The following is a 14304-nucleotide window of genomic DNA, read 5'->3' on the forward strand; positions in this document are numbered from 1 at the left end:
TAGCGTACCAGCAAGCCAAATTGTCTCCATCACTGTCGAGCCCTGTGTATACCCTCTTTATCCCTCCACACATCACGTGTCCTCCATGAGCCTTGCCTCAGCTCATGTCTTGCCTTAGCACGAGCATCAAGTCCAACCAGCCCAAGTCCACAGAGTCCCAACAAATGCAGATCAACTACTCAGTGTAAGGCAGACCAATACATGTGTGTTGTTAGCGAAGAATCCTTCATCACATGTCCTTTCATATGCTTGCTTTAGCAGAACGTCTTCTTTCCTGTGTCTGCTTCAGCTAAACCTTCCTTTACAACTCTGCCTTAGTCTTACACTTGTGTCCACTTCAAGAAAACACTCCTTCATGTGTTTGCTCCAGCAGAACACCTTCCAACACAACTGACTTTCCAAAGAACCCTTAGAGTTTCCACTTCCTTCTTGTCAGTTTTTTTCCTGGAGCTCTCTTAGTCCTATTCTCCTTCCTCAGTACAATTTCTATAATTTCCAGTGTCTTGACTGTCATAAACTACTAGTTATTCCTGATATGATTTACTTAGGACTAAGTAAAACAATGCGTGGATAGCAATATAATGTTCTTGCTTACATGAGTAAGACCAGAGCACACAGCTTGTTCCCATTTGCTTTCTCTGAGGTCTTAAGGTAAGGGGACACTAGTAGTTACAAAGGATAGGTATTGTTGTGGGGTGGACAGAGGGGACATAGCTCCACTCTCCCATTGACAGCAGTTCAGAAAGTTCCTCTTCATATTTTTGGGGACCTCCCCTCAGGCCAAACGAGGAATCGTGGCTTCAGTACAGGAAACAATTTTAGGAGTGTCCAGTATAACACAGAGTTGGGGCTCAGGAGAGACTGAAGGTTAAGAGTTCTCAGAAGGAAAGCAGGCCACACCCAGAGCATAGGCGTGGGCTCCTCCAGGGAGAGCCACAGTTCACTAAAAGAGTATTTTTAATATATGCTTTAAACATGGAGGGGACCTCCGAGTGTGTGAGTATGGTCTCCTCAGATAGGAGTCACACTGCAGCTTGGGCATTGAAAAGATTAAATGGACACCAAGTTACACCCTCACCAAGGAACTGTTGCAGTTGACAGCTGCTGCAAAGAGAAAATCAGTTTCTCCAATGGAGTGAGCAGTGATACTGAGTATATTAACCACACTCCAGATAGGTGCCCCAGGAATAGTTGGCCAATACAAAGTAACCTCCATTTTTGTTTGTAAGTTTGTTTTTGTGGGTGCCTTTTGTTTTATTTTTATTTTATCTAATTGGTGCTTTGTTTGTTCTTTTGATTTGCCTGAATTGATAATTTTGAGAAGGCGTGGGAAGAGAGAGGGGGGGGAGAGAGAGAGAGCATAAAGTAGCGTGGATAGGGAGGTGGGTAGGTTCTGGGAAGAGTCTGGGGCATGGAATATATAATATAAAATATATAAAATTTTAAATAAAAGTAAATTAAGATCATATTTCATTGTCTTTATAATACTTATATGTAAGATGTTGGTGGGTGCAAAGCTATTGTCCTTAAGCATTTGTCAAGGAGGCTAAATGTTGCATTTTGCCAAATCAAGATGAGCTAGGGCTGAGGATCTAGCTGAGCTGTCAGGCTGCTGTCTAGCCTGTGCTAACCCCTTGGCTTGATCCCCAGGACTGAATAAACCTGGGCCTGGTGGCACACACCTGCAGGCCTAGTGCTCCTGAGGTGGAGGCAGGAGGATCACAAGTTCAAGATCATCCTCAGCGAAGGAGGGAGTTTGAGGCTAGCCTGGAGTTCAGGAACATTGTTTTAGAAAACAAAACGACATGCCCAGTTTTCTGAGGAACCACCAGACTTATTTCCAGAGTGGTTGTACCATCTTGCAATCCTACCAGCAGTGAAGGAGTGTTCCTCTTTCTCCATATCCTTGCCAACACCCGCTGTCTCCTGAGTTTTTAACCTTAGCCATTCTGACTGGTGTGAAGTGAAATCTCAGGGTTGTTTTGATTTGCATTTCCCTGATGATTAATGATGTTGAACATTTCTTAAGGTGCTTCTCTGCCATCCGAAGTTCTTTGGGTGAAAATTCTTTGTTTAGCTCCGTACCCCATTTTTAAAAAGGATTATTTGGTTCCCTGGGGTCTAACTTCTTGAGTTCTTTGTATATATTGGATATTAGCCCTCTGTCCGATGTAGGGTGGGTGAAGATCTTTTCCCAGTTTGTTGGTTGCCGTTTTGTCCTTTTGACGGTGTCCTTTGCCTTAAGCTTTGTAATTTTATGAGGTCCCATTTGTCAATTCTTGATCTTAGAGCATAAGCTATCGGTGTTCTGTTCAGGAACTTTTCCCCTGTGCCCATGTCCTCAAGGGTCTTCCCCAGTTTCTTTTCTATTAGTTTCAGTGTGTTTGGTTTTATGTGGAGGTCCTTGATCCACTTGGAGTTGAGCTTAGTACAAGGAGATAAGAATGGATCAATTTGCATTCTCTTGCATGCTGACCTCCAATTGAACCAGCACCATTTGTTGAAAAGGCTATCTTTTTTCCACTGGATGTTTTCAGCTCCTTTGTCGAAGATTAAGTGGCCATAGGTGTGTGGGTTCATTTCTGGGTCTTCAATCCTATTCCAGCGGTCCACTTGCCTCTCACTGTACCAATACCTTGCAGTTTTTTTTTTTTAAACACTATTGCTCTGTGGTATTGCTTGAGGTCTGGGATAGGATATTAATTAGCCTAGAAGCTCTGAATACTCAAGACATAATTCGCATATCAAATGAGTCCCATGAAGAAGGAAGGAGAGGGCCTGATCCTGGAAAGGCTTGATCCAGCATTGTAGGGGAGTACCAGGACAGAGAAAAGGGAGGGGGGGGTGGTGACTGGAGAATGGGTGGAGAGAAAGGGGCTTATAGGACATATAGGGAGGGGAGAACCGGGAAAGGGGAAAGCATTCAGAATATAAACAAAGAATATAGAAAAAGAAAAAGAAAACAAAACGACAAACTATTTAAAAAAGAAAATGAGTTAATTCAACCTAAATCTGCTGGAATCAGATCACTGGAGAAAGAAATCCCAGAATCCCGATTATGTAAGCAAATTATCCAAACATTTTTTCCACTGTTTTTTTTTTTTTAAGATTTACTTCTTATTTTAAGTTATGGGTGTTTTTCCTGCATATATGTATGTGTACTGCATACACGCAGGATCCCTCAGAAGCCAGAAAAGAGCATTGGATACCCTGGAACCGGAAGTTTAGAGTGTTGTAAGTGACTATGTGGGTACTGTGGATTGAATCTAGGTCCTGTGCAAGAAGAACAAATGATGGACCAGTCTCCGAGCCACACAGAATGTCAGCTGGGCCTATTAAAGAGAACACAGCACTATGACAGAAATAAAATAGTAAATTGATTCAGGATATCATTATGTACACAGACAACATATGCTTTGTGATGGATTGTATGTACTCGACCCAGGGAGTGGCACTGTTAGGATGTGTGGCCCTGTTGGAGTAGGGGTGTCACTGTGGGTGTGGGCTTTAAGACCCTGATCCTAGCTGCCTGGAAGCCAGTCTTCCACTAGCAGCCTTCAGATGAAGACGTAGAACTCTCAGCTCTGCCTGCACCATGCCTGCCTGGATGCTGCCATGCTCCCACCTTGATGATAATGCACTGAACCTGTAAGCCAGCCCCAAATATATGTTGTCCTTTATAAGACTTGTCTTGGTCACGGTGTCTGTTCACAGCAGTAAAACCCTAACTAAGACATGCTTGTATCATTTCAATGAAATCACTATGAGAGATAACTCACTATATACCTTGTCTAGAAGTTTCTTTTAACAGTCCATGCAAATTTATAATCTGAGCACTGGTTTTACCTATAGAAGATATTCCAGACTAACAGAGGAAGAGAAATGAGAAATTACAGTGAAATATTTAAACGAGTCTTCTAAGGTTTCATGAGTGTGGGAGAGCTTGTGTGTATATATGTGTGTGTGTGTGTGTGTGTTGTGTAGAGGCCAAAGGTCCATATCAAGTGTCTTCCTCTATTGCCTCCCACCTTATTTTTTGAGAAATGTTCTGTTTTTGATCCTGGAGCCCACAGATTGCCTACAACTATCTTCTAGCAAACTCTAGGTGTCCTCCTGTCTCCACCTCCCAGTGGTGAGATTTTAGGTGTTATCATGTCTAACTTCAACCAAGAAATGTTCACTTGAACTTTGGCCTAATTTAAATAAATGGCCCACTTTGCAGATTTCATACTGTGAATCATTGATCTTTTGGGAAAGCTCAAGAGACTATGAGCCCTGCATTTATCCTTAACCAAATTCATAAATCTACATCATTTGGAGAGAATTATTTCTGTGTTCAGAGCTTCAAAGGCCCTGTGAACAGCAGAAGGAGGGAGAATCAAGCCATCCTTGGCAAACTTCCGCCTGGAGAATCATGACTGCATCCCGGGCACAGTGCTCTCTCCGTTGATGGAGCAGAGAACAAAACTGTATGAGGGCGCAGACTGCTAGCGAGTCTGAGGACACAGCTCCTGGCTTCAGAGTCCACATTTCTACTGTGTTCACTCAGGGATGCTCAAAACAAAAACAAAAACAAAACCGGAAACCAACAAAAACAAACGAAAGAAGCGATACCACAAGGTCCAATGTGGCACGGGTGGAGAGCACTCTGTAAAGCTCACCTGTAAGAACCGCTTCACTCAGAAGCCTGACTGCATGAGATGGGAAGCTCTCCACTGGCTCTCTTACGTCACTATGTGGCTTTATAAATTTAAAAATATTTTAGATAGAATATGTGTGTGTGTGTGTGCATGCAAATGGGCATGTGATGCACATGTGGAGGTCAGAGGACAACTTCTGGAAGTCTCCTTCTACCTTGTAGGTTCTGGGGATCGAGTTCAGGTCATCAGGCTCAGCGGGAAGTGCCTTTGCCCCACAGCCCTCTCGGCAGCCCCACACTGTGGCTTTAAATCCTTCCCCCTTCATCCTCTGCCACAGCTATTTCCTGGCTCTGTGAGCTCCAGGATCGTCCCTGCTTTGTGGTGCCTTTCTGCTTGCCTCTCTCCTACCCACACGTGGCTCCATCTCACCTAAACAAACCCCTTCCTCTGCTGGAAACCTCCATTATCCTGGGACCAGAGGCGGTTCGTTTTCTCCTCAGTTTCAAGCGTCTATGGTTCATACTTGGTTTTGGCACAAAGCGCCGCCATGTACAATGTATGATTGTCTTCCTCCCCGCTCCCTCCCTCGCCCCTTTCTCCCACTGTACGTCCTACGTCCTGGCTCAGATGCCGCCTCCATCCAAAGCTTCCTGGCTCTTCAAGGCATCTTTTGTTTGGACTCTCACAAACATAAAACTTGGTGTTCATTTCTTTTGATAGTCCTCTTGTGGCTTGTTTTTAATTTTCTTCTTAGAGATTACAAATCCATGAGAGATCTATTCAAGTATATTCAACTTTTAAAAGTTAAAAGAAGTTTGTAATTACTGCTGTGTGTGCATGTGTGTGTGCAGGTGCGTGCGCGTGCGTGCGTGTGTGTGTGTGTGTGTGTGTGAGAGAGAGAGAGAGAGAGAGAGAGAGAGAGAGAGAGAGAGAGAGAGAGAGACATTATGGCCACGCCCATGGCATGCACAGGGCCGTCAGAAGGTAACCTTTGGAAGTTTTTCCCCTCCTGCCTTGTGTTTAAGGCTTAGGCCTTGTTGATGTTTCTGGTCTCCCGTGAGGTTCTTCTGACTCTGTTTCCCATCTCACTGGCTTGTTAAGCTGTGCAGCCAGCACCTTCACCTGAGGAATCAGCTTGCTCACTGTAGTCACACCTTCAAACACTCCCAGATAGTTTGCATATCATACAGATCAATACATGTATTTTTATAGCACAAAAAAGAAATACATGCCAGATGTTGGGTGGCTTCTTTTCCTGTGATGTCATTTCACTGCTACCTCTCCAGGGCTCACTGCAAAGCTGTCTCCTAGACAGCTACCAAAGACCTCATGCCAAGGTCGACAGGAATTATTTGTGGAAGTTCTTGTTCTTTGTGCTGGATAGTGTTATAGACATCTGAGGAGGAAACCTCAGTTAAAAAGCCATGCCTCTGGAAGACTGCCCTGTTGGCAAGCCTGTGGAACATTTTAAGTGATTGATGGGGAAAGGACCTAGACGGGGTCGCTCCATCCCTGGGCTCGTGGTCCTGGGTTCTATAAGAAAGCAACCCGGGGAAACTCTACCAGGCCCATGAGTGGCACTCCTCCATGGCCTCTGAGTCAGCTCCTGCCTCCAGGTTCCTGCCCAGCTTGAGTTCCTGTCCTGACTTCCTTTGGTGATGAATGGTGCAGTGGAAGTATAAGCCAAATAAACCCTTTCCTCCCCAGGTTGCTTTGGCCACTGTGCTTTGTGGCAGCAATAGAATCCCAGCCCTGGTAGTCTGGGATTGCCCACTTGTAGATAGTGTGTTAAAGGCTGAACATACAGCAGGTGGTTAGCATTGCTAGCTATCCATTCTGATGTTTGAACTGTAGCACAGCCCCTCCCATACTCCTCCCTGGGGCACAAGAGTTGATTTCCATTTCTGCTACTTTTTATCTCAAGAGGCCAAGAATGGCGCATATAGTCACAGCTCAAAAGCCCCTAGACTCCTCCCTCCATGTCCCCCAGTAGCAGGGCCTTTGGAGATCAGGTCTGCATTTACACTGTGTACTTCTTGAGGGAAAGGGTGGAAAATGTTTCCAGTTCTCAATTTTGGTAGTTTATATTCTGTATCTCCTAGTGCATAATGAAGCTCAGATATTTTGGTAGTCATTGATAATCAGCGTTTCCATATTCTCACCTTGACTTCCACATACATCCACCACCACCACCCCCGACAAGATAAGAGGTATTTTTCTATAGAGATTTGAAATAAAGGTTTCCATCTAGTCTATAAGGTAACATGCCTAAACCCCAATTTTTAAGAATGTTTTGGGGATATGCATGTAGGAACTTGTTACAGGCATGGATGAAGTTTTTACAAACTGGTAGAATGGCATAGGACAGGGTGCCTGCAATGATGCTGCTGGGTCAGCCTGTCACAGAGAGGGGGCACAGAAAGAACAGAGCCAGAGGAGCTGGCTCGTGCGGCTGCATGACGGGCAATCATCTGTCCTGCACCTGGCACCTCGCTGGTGCCCCGAGGCTGCATCCTAAGCCCACGGAAAGAGAGACTTTGGGACTGCGCTATCCCCTTATGGGTGCAAGCAATACCCTCACTCCACTCCTATGAAGAGACTCTGCTGGGCACAGGCACCCCTCTCCCTCAGGGGAGTGTCTGCCCCACCCTGTTCTGGAATAATCAATCAGGTCTGTTGGGATCAGTCTCCAGTCTCTTTTTCTGTCTCTCTCCACTGCCTTAGGAATTCCCACACTAACATATCCCATCACTCTCCCCCCCCCCCCCCCGTTCCCATGTGTCTTCCGCTTTGTGAACACATTGATCTGATCTCGATAACTGATAAAAATCTCTGGAGAAAGATCGTTTGCCTCTCTTAGGGTCACCAGTTTCAAAAAAAAAAACAGTGCAAGCCTATACTCACCTGAACCTCTCCAGTCACTTGAGACAGAAGACATAGCCTGTGTTGCGTTAGCACAGACGCCATTTATTAATTCACGAAAAGATGAGGCTGACTGTACGGCAGAGGCACAGTTCGGCACTAGAGGCTCAACGCACTCTTGCCTGCCTTCCTGTTTCTTAGCGCTGCCTCCATTGAGTTAGCTTCTCAGGGAGGCAAATTCTTCTTTCTTGGTGGCGAGATAGCTGGCCACAAGTCTGAGTGCCTGTGTGCTCTGCTTTTGTAATCATGCAAAAGAAAGATTCTCAAAGCTGCGCACCTAAAACTAATTTTGAAAATGTAGCCTGATTCCTTCAGATTGTCATTTGGACGTGGATCTCTGACCAAGTAATGGGCACATGGTGTCCTTGGGTGCCTTGCCTGGGTAAGTCAAAGGCACAGAGGGACAAGGAGGAGGCTATGCATGGCTCTCAGTGATAGTGTGATAAGGGCCTTTTCCAGTTCTGCTTGAGTGGCTGCAGAGAGTGGGCCTTTGTGAGATCCCTGCAGAGGGCAGAGCAGACAGGTCTGTGTAGGGCAAAGCCTGCTCAGAGCAGGGATATTCTGCCCCTGTCTATCTGGACTCCCATCTCCTCTCCTGGAAGAGCGCACTGAACACTAAGACCTTGCTGTGGTTTGAATGTTAAACGGCCCTCATGTGTTGAGTGCTTTATCTCCTGAGGGCGACATTATTTTTCTGTGGCTGTGGAACCTTCAGGAGGTGGAGCCTGGCTGGAGGAAGTGAGTCACAAGGGGCGGGGCCTCGAGGTTGGATATCCTGCCCCATATTGGCTTCTATAGTGCCTGGTGCTTCTGGTCCCAAACAATACTGGCTACGATGTTCTGTACGTTTATAAGTCAAGTGAAGCGTTCCTCCTGAACTTTGAACTTCTGTGATTGGTTTTGGTGACAGCAACAAGAAAAAGCAGCCAATATAGACCCCTTTAGGTGGGGATTTCAGACTTTTCTGTCTCTCGCGTCTTCTGTGGTACGGTGGGAAGTGTGGGCCTCAGATTCTGGTAACTAAATAGGAGCAAAAACGTTTAAGAAGTTCCTTTAAAAAGGAGCCAGTAGATTCCTTTGCTCTCCGCTTTTGGACGAGATAACAACAGTGACCAGACAGAGGCAGACAATAACCATTGGGGCCGGGGTGCGCTTCTGGCTGGAAGCTGTGAAAACCAAGACACAACGGAGAGATGAGCGTGGGGGAGCATGGCTTCAGTCCTCCCACTCGGGTGCCAAAAGCAAGTGATTCTCGGTGAGTTCAAGGCTGGACTGTTTATGTAGCAAGATCAAGGCTAGCCAGGGCTACATAGTGAGGCAGTGCATCAGAAGTAAGTATGTATGCATGTATGCATGTATGCATGTATGTATGTATGTATGTATGTATTCATGCATGCATGTGTGTATGTATGCATGCATGCATGCATGTATGCATGCATTTATGTATGCTTGAATTGAGTCTCACTCTCCAGTTCTGGCTGGTCTGGAAGTTGCTATGTAGACAGGTAGCCTCTAACTCGCAGAGATCCCCCTGCCTCTGCCTCCTGTGCGACATCTGCTTTTGCTTTGAAATACCGGAGTGTAGAAGTCCATATGGGCGGTTGTGACTCCCTAGTGCTGGGAACTGAACTGCATTCCTCTGCCGAAGCTGTAGGGGCTCTCAACTCACGAGCCATCTCACCGGCCCCAGCAGCAGAGAACTTTTTTTGGGAACTAGCTCATGTCTTCCTTGATTCAACTTGGCACAATGACTTTCTAATGGAAAACTTTGAAACCAGTTACTTTTAAAAACCCAGACAACTCTCTCCTGTGGTTTGATGTAAATGTCCCGCCAGCTCTGCTCTTGCATTCGGTCTCTTGCTGGTGGTGCTGTATGGTAACCCTTACTGGGTGCAGCCTTGGTGGAAGAATTACTCATTGGAGGAGGGCCCTATTGCCTGTCTGCTTCCTGTTTCCTGAGGACTCACCTTGAGAAGCTGCTTTATGCTCCTGTCCCGGGGCCTTCCCCACAATGATGAACCACATCTCCTCAAGCATGAGCCAAAATAAACCCTTGGTCCTTTAAGCTACTGCCATGGCATTGAGAAATGGAACCCAGGCAGCATCCTCTTAGGTTTCTTGAACTCAGAGAGCTCAAGTCATTTTGCATATGATGAGACTAGAGAGAGGCACAGGGAGAGGTCCAGAGACTTGTTCTGCTGCCCTGGCATCACCACCACCACCACCACCACCATCATCATCACCACCACCATCATCATCACCACCACCATCATCATCATCATCACCACCACCACCACCATCATCATCACCACCACCATCATCATCATCACCACCACCACCATCATCATCATCATCAGCAGCAGCAGCAGCAGCAGCAGCAGTGTGACTCCACCCTCCCCCATCCCTATCTTTATCACTATTTCCACCACTGCCATGAAAGCTAATGTTTGATGGTTATTTGGGATCTGTTCTGAGCCCTTGGCATTAATTGTGTATTGATGTGCCTCTGTGGGCATGTGTAAAAGTGCACATAGACATGTAAGCATGTGTGTGTGGAGGCCAGAGGTCACTGAGGGTCTTCCTCTATCACTTCCACATGGCTTTTTGAGAGAGTCTCTTCCTGACCCTGAAGCTAACTGATTGGCTATAATGGTCGGCCATTCAGGCTGGCGTTTTACCTGTCTCTTCCTGTTCCCCTTCAGTGCTAGGTTTATAGATGTGTGTCACCACACCTGAATTGTGTGTGTGTGTGTGTGTGTGTGTCTGTGAACTTGACACAGCTAGAATCATCAGAACAGAAGGAACCTCAGTTGAGGAAATGCCACCATGAGCTCCAGCTGTAGGGGATTTCTCCTTTAGTGATTGATGTGGGAGCGCCCAGCCTATTGTGGGCGGCATCATCCTTGGACCAGTGGTCCTGGGTTCTATAAGAAAAAGGCTGAGCAAGCCTTGGGGAGAAAGTTAGTCAGCAGCACCCCTCCATGCCCTCTTCATCAGCTCCTGCCTCGAAGACCCTGCATTGTTTGAGTTCCTGTCCTGACTCCTTTTAATAATGAACAGCGATGTAGAAGTGTGAGCTGATTAAACCCTGTTCTCCCCGACTGACTTGCTGTTTGTAGAAGCACCAGGAGCCTGAACTCTGATGGTCTGGTTGCTGGCCATCCGCACTCGGGTGCTCAAGTTTGTATAGCACCTGCTTCTCTGGCTCGGCCACCATTACCCAGCCTCCTGCACCGTCTGTTAGCTTATTCAGGCCTCACAATGAACTTAAACACCATTTATTTTCCTTGTCTTCATTTTGTAATCGATAAAATTGTAGCAAAAGGATGTGACTGTCACAGGTGTGTGCAGACACAGGTGTGTGTGAATAGCTGCCTGATTCAGGCCCTCTAGCTGTTTTTATTATGAGGATGCTACTACATCAGTCACAAAAGTGGCATTGGCATCCTATAATCCTGTCCATCCTCTTCAGACCCTGGCATAATAATTTTTTATTATTTTTAACTGTGGTGTGTGTGTGTGTGTGTGTGTGTGTGTGTGTGTATGTGTGTGTGTGTGTGTGGCTCCTGGATGAGGCCAGGTGCCTGAGGAAGCCAGAACCTTCAGAGCCTCTGGGACTGGAGTTACAGCTAGTGTTGCTGTCTGCGGGGTCTTCTGGAAACCGAACTCAGACCCTTTGCCCAGTGCCAACCAGTACATGTTCTTAACTGCTGGGCCATCTCTCCAGGCCCCAATTTTGTATTTTTAAAATGCCATCCTATCAGGTTAAATTAGCTTTTCCTTCCTGTTAATCTTTAGAATATTCCCTATAAAAAGTGTGCACTTAAAATGTATTAGACCTTCTCTTTCTGCCTGTCTCTGTCCTCACTGTCAGTGTCACTAAAGCAAATGGCTATACTATTAAGCCATTTATCCCCCTTTTACATGCAAAACATTCTGAGTTTCTTGCTTCTGTTTGAGGGGATAGTGGACACCTAGGTGCTGTCACGTCATTTCCACAAGCAGGCACTGCTTCTACTTCATAAGCAGACTAACCAGCTCAAGGGCTCACAAGGCCCCAGACTACAACATCCGCTCACTTTTAACTCTTAACAGGTCAGATTCAATGACTTGTTCTTTCAGACCAGGTCTCAGCCTAGAGTTCACTATGTAGTATAGGCTTGAACTTGCAGCAATCCTCCTGCCTCAGCCTCTCTCTCCTAGAGTCAAGATTACAGTCATTAGACAGCTTAGGCAGCTCTACCCAATCCCCCAGACAGTCACTGCACTTCAGGGCCAGTGCTACACCACAGGTAGGAGATGGTCCAGAGGACTGAAGTCCAGGCTAAGATGAAACAGGAGAGAACTGTAATGGAGCCAGAGGTCTGAGTCCTTCAGTGTGCCCAAGGGCCAGCACTGAGCCTTCCCACACACTAAGTCATTTTCTTGTCACTGGAATCTTACAGGACAAGTTCAAAAGATAACTTTTCCTTTTTCATGGGAAGCAACAGGCACAGAGGCTAAGCCCCTCCCCCAAGGCCACAACACCATGGTTTGTCCCTGGCAAAGGTCACAGGTGAAACAAGTTGCTCCAAACAGCTGTCTGTGTTTTTTCTAAAAAGCATGCCCAGAATTTTGATGATCTGAAACATTTTGACATAAATCCTTCTTTGTAAGTGCAGTGATAAAGAGTAGATTGTGTATTTGTGGGTGTGTATTTTCAGCACACGTTGTTTTGCTGAAAGAAACCACTTAAGGGAGAAAAACAAGTTCACATTAGTTGGCATACTTTGAATCTTTTAAGAAAAATGGAAACACATTACTGTGGTAACCAGTATAGGTCATGTGAGGGGCAACAAAATAATTACAGGGGAGACAGGGCAATGTAGAATAATTTAACTTTTCCTTTTACATATATGCTCCCTAGAATCTTCTTTTGCTACCAGTTTGAGCTCTTGGCTTACTTCTGAATGGTTCAGCTCTGTGGTACTTGGAACTTGGGCAGCAATCAAGGCTTTTTAAAGTCTGTGTTTTTCGTGTAATAAGAAAATAAAATCATCAATTTTACTTTTTAATGACTTGATTTCTAGTCAACTTTGCTCTGAAAACTGTACACAAAGTATTTCAGAAACGTCACCACTCAAACTAGATTGGGTCTCATTCCGAGCAGCAGAATGAAATCGTGCATGAGTTTACTCCGTCCCTAGCGGGATGCCAATCACTGTGTGTGCTACCCACCCAGACCGTTCCTCTCATGTCTCCTCAACACGCATGCGTTGTGGTGAGTCACATTACAGCGAGGAGGGGGGCAAGCTGCAATAAGATATTGTGGAGTGGGGAGAGTGAATGTTTAAAATACGTTTGGCTTATTATAAATTCAATTTTATCATATACATGAAAAAATCATATATGTAGAGTTTGGTAGTATCTAGGTTTGCAAGCATCTTCTGGGTTGCTGGAACAGAGCCCCAGTGGATAAGGACCTAATATGGGGCCACTGCAGAGACTCTTTTTCTTTTTAAAGGTAGAAGAGGGTGGGACATGAAGCAGAAAGTAAACTTAGGTGTCCGTTCCTTGTCACTGGGGACAGGGTTCCCTGCTTTCCACTCCCTCACTCCAAGCCCACTCAGTAAATATATATATATATATATATGTGTGTGTGTGTGTGTATGTATATACACACATATGCATGCACATGTATATATATGTGTGTATGTATATGCATGTACATGTATGCATGTGCATGCATATGTGTGTATGTATATATGTATATATATATGTATATATACCGTCTATAAACGAAGAGTGACTTCTCATTCTCATGTGTACAGACCCAATTTAGAGCAAGCTCACCTTTTAGCAGCTGGCAGTCATACGCGCTCATGTTCCCAGCAGACCACAAGTTTATCAGATGTCCTTTGGAAGTGTAGTTCTTACTTATGACTTCAAATAACTCATAGGGGGGGATCAGGACTTCCTTCCTGAGAGTGAAGTCTTGCACAGAGGCACCCAGACAAGTGAAGATAGTAAACAAGGTGTGGTTTCCAGACGCCTGCGTCTCTTCCTCTAGCAGGGAGGCAGAGAGGAACTGGCCGAATCGGATGGTGGACCCTACACTGGCGTCAATGTTCCCATCCTTCATCCTGTGGTGTACCTTGTAACACAGACTGCCGTGCTTTGTAGAGCTGTCTTTCCTCAGCAGCTGGATGGCTGAGGTGAGGTAGTAGTGCAGATACTTGAAGTGGAATGACTGACTGTACTGCCCAGGAGACCGTGCAGCCCTGGTCATGGCCTTGGCCAAGTCAGAGCTCACATTGAGATTCAAGGAGAAAACCAAGATGGCCACGGCATGCACCGTAGTCATGCCCTCCGGGAGAGACTTTGCCTGGTTCAGCCAAGTTAAGTGGGCTTTTTGCCATGCTCTGGAGTAATATTTATGAGTGTCTATTTCCTTCATGAAATAGTCTCCTTGATTTAGCTCCTCCACCATCTGTTTGCTACATCCTTGATATTGATCATCAAAGGAATCTGGTGTCAAGTCAACGTCGACCTTAGGAGCAGCCTATGAGAAAAAGAAATCTAGATTTGCATTACTCAAATCAGATGGAAACGAGGTTGCAGATTTTTGTGCCCAACAATGCTGGCTGAAGTATTTTACATGGTCAAGCTGTGCCCACTATAATGACACCAGGCTATTCCTACTGGGGCTGGTATTATTATTATTATTATTATTATTATTATTCCTAAGTGGCATAGAACCCTC

General features: G+C 45.6%; 1 protein-coding gene across 5 annotated transcripts in view; it reads right to left on the reverse strand.

Annotated features, from left to right (window-relative positions):
• LOC127679352 (ecto-ADP-ribosyltransferase 4-like) overlaps nt 1-14304 on the reverse strand; it is a 28906-nt gene that overhangs the window by 11819 nt on the left and 2783 nt on the right. For 4 of the 5 annotated variants that reach the window (XM_052175151.1, XM_052175150.1, XM_052175152.1 and 1 more), the window contains exon 2: nt 13395-14103. In XM_052175151.1, coding sequence (XP_052031111.1) covers nt 13395-14103 — 709 coding nt within the window. Of the gene's footprint in view, nt 1-7586; nt 8729-13394; nt 14104-14304 lie in introns of those variants that run through there. The other variant, XM_052175153.1, reaches the window with a different exon arrangement.

The sequence above is a fragment of the Apodemus sylvaticus genome, chromosome 2, assembly GCF_947179515.1.
Source record: "Apodemus sylvaticus chromosome 2, mApoSyl1.1, whole genome shotgun sequence".
NCBI classification, from domain to species: domain Eukaryota; kingdom Metazoa; phylum Chordata; class Mammalia; order Rodentia; family Muridae; genus Apodemus; species Apodemus sylvaticus.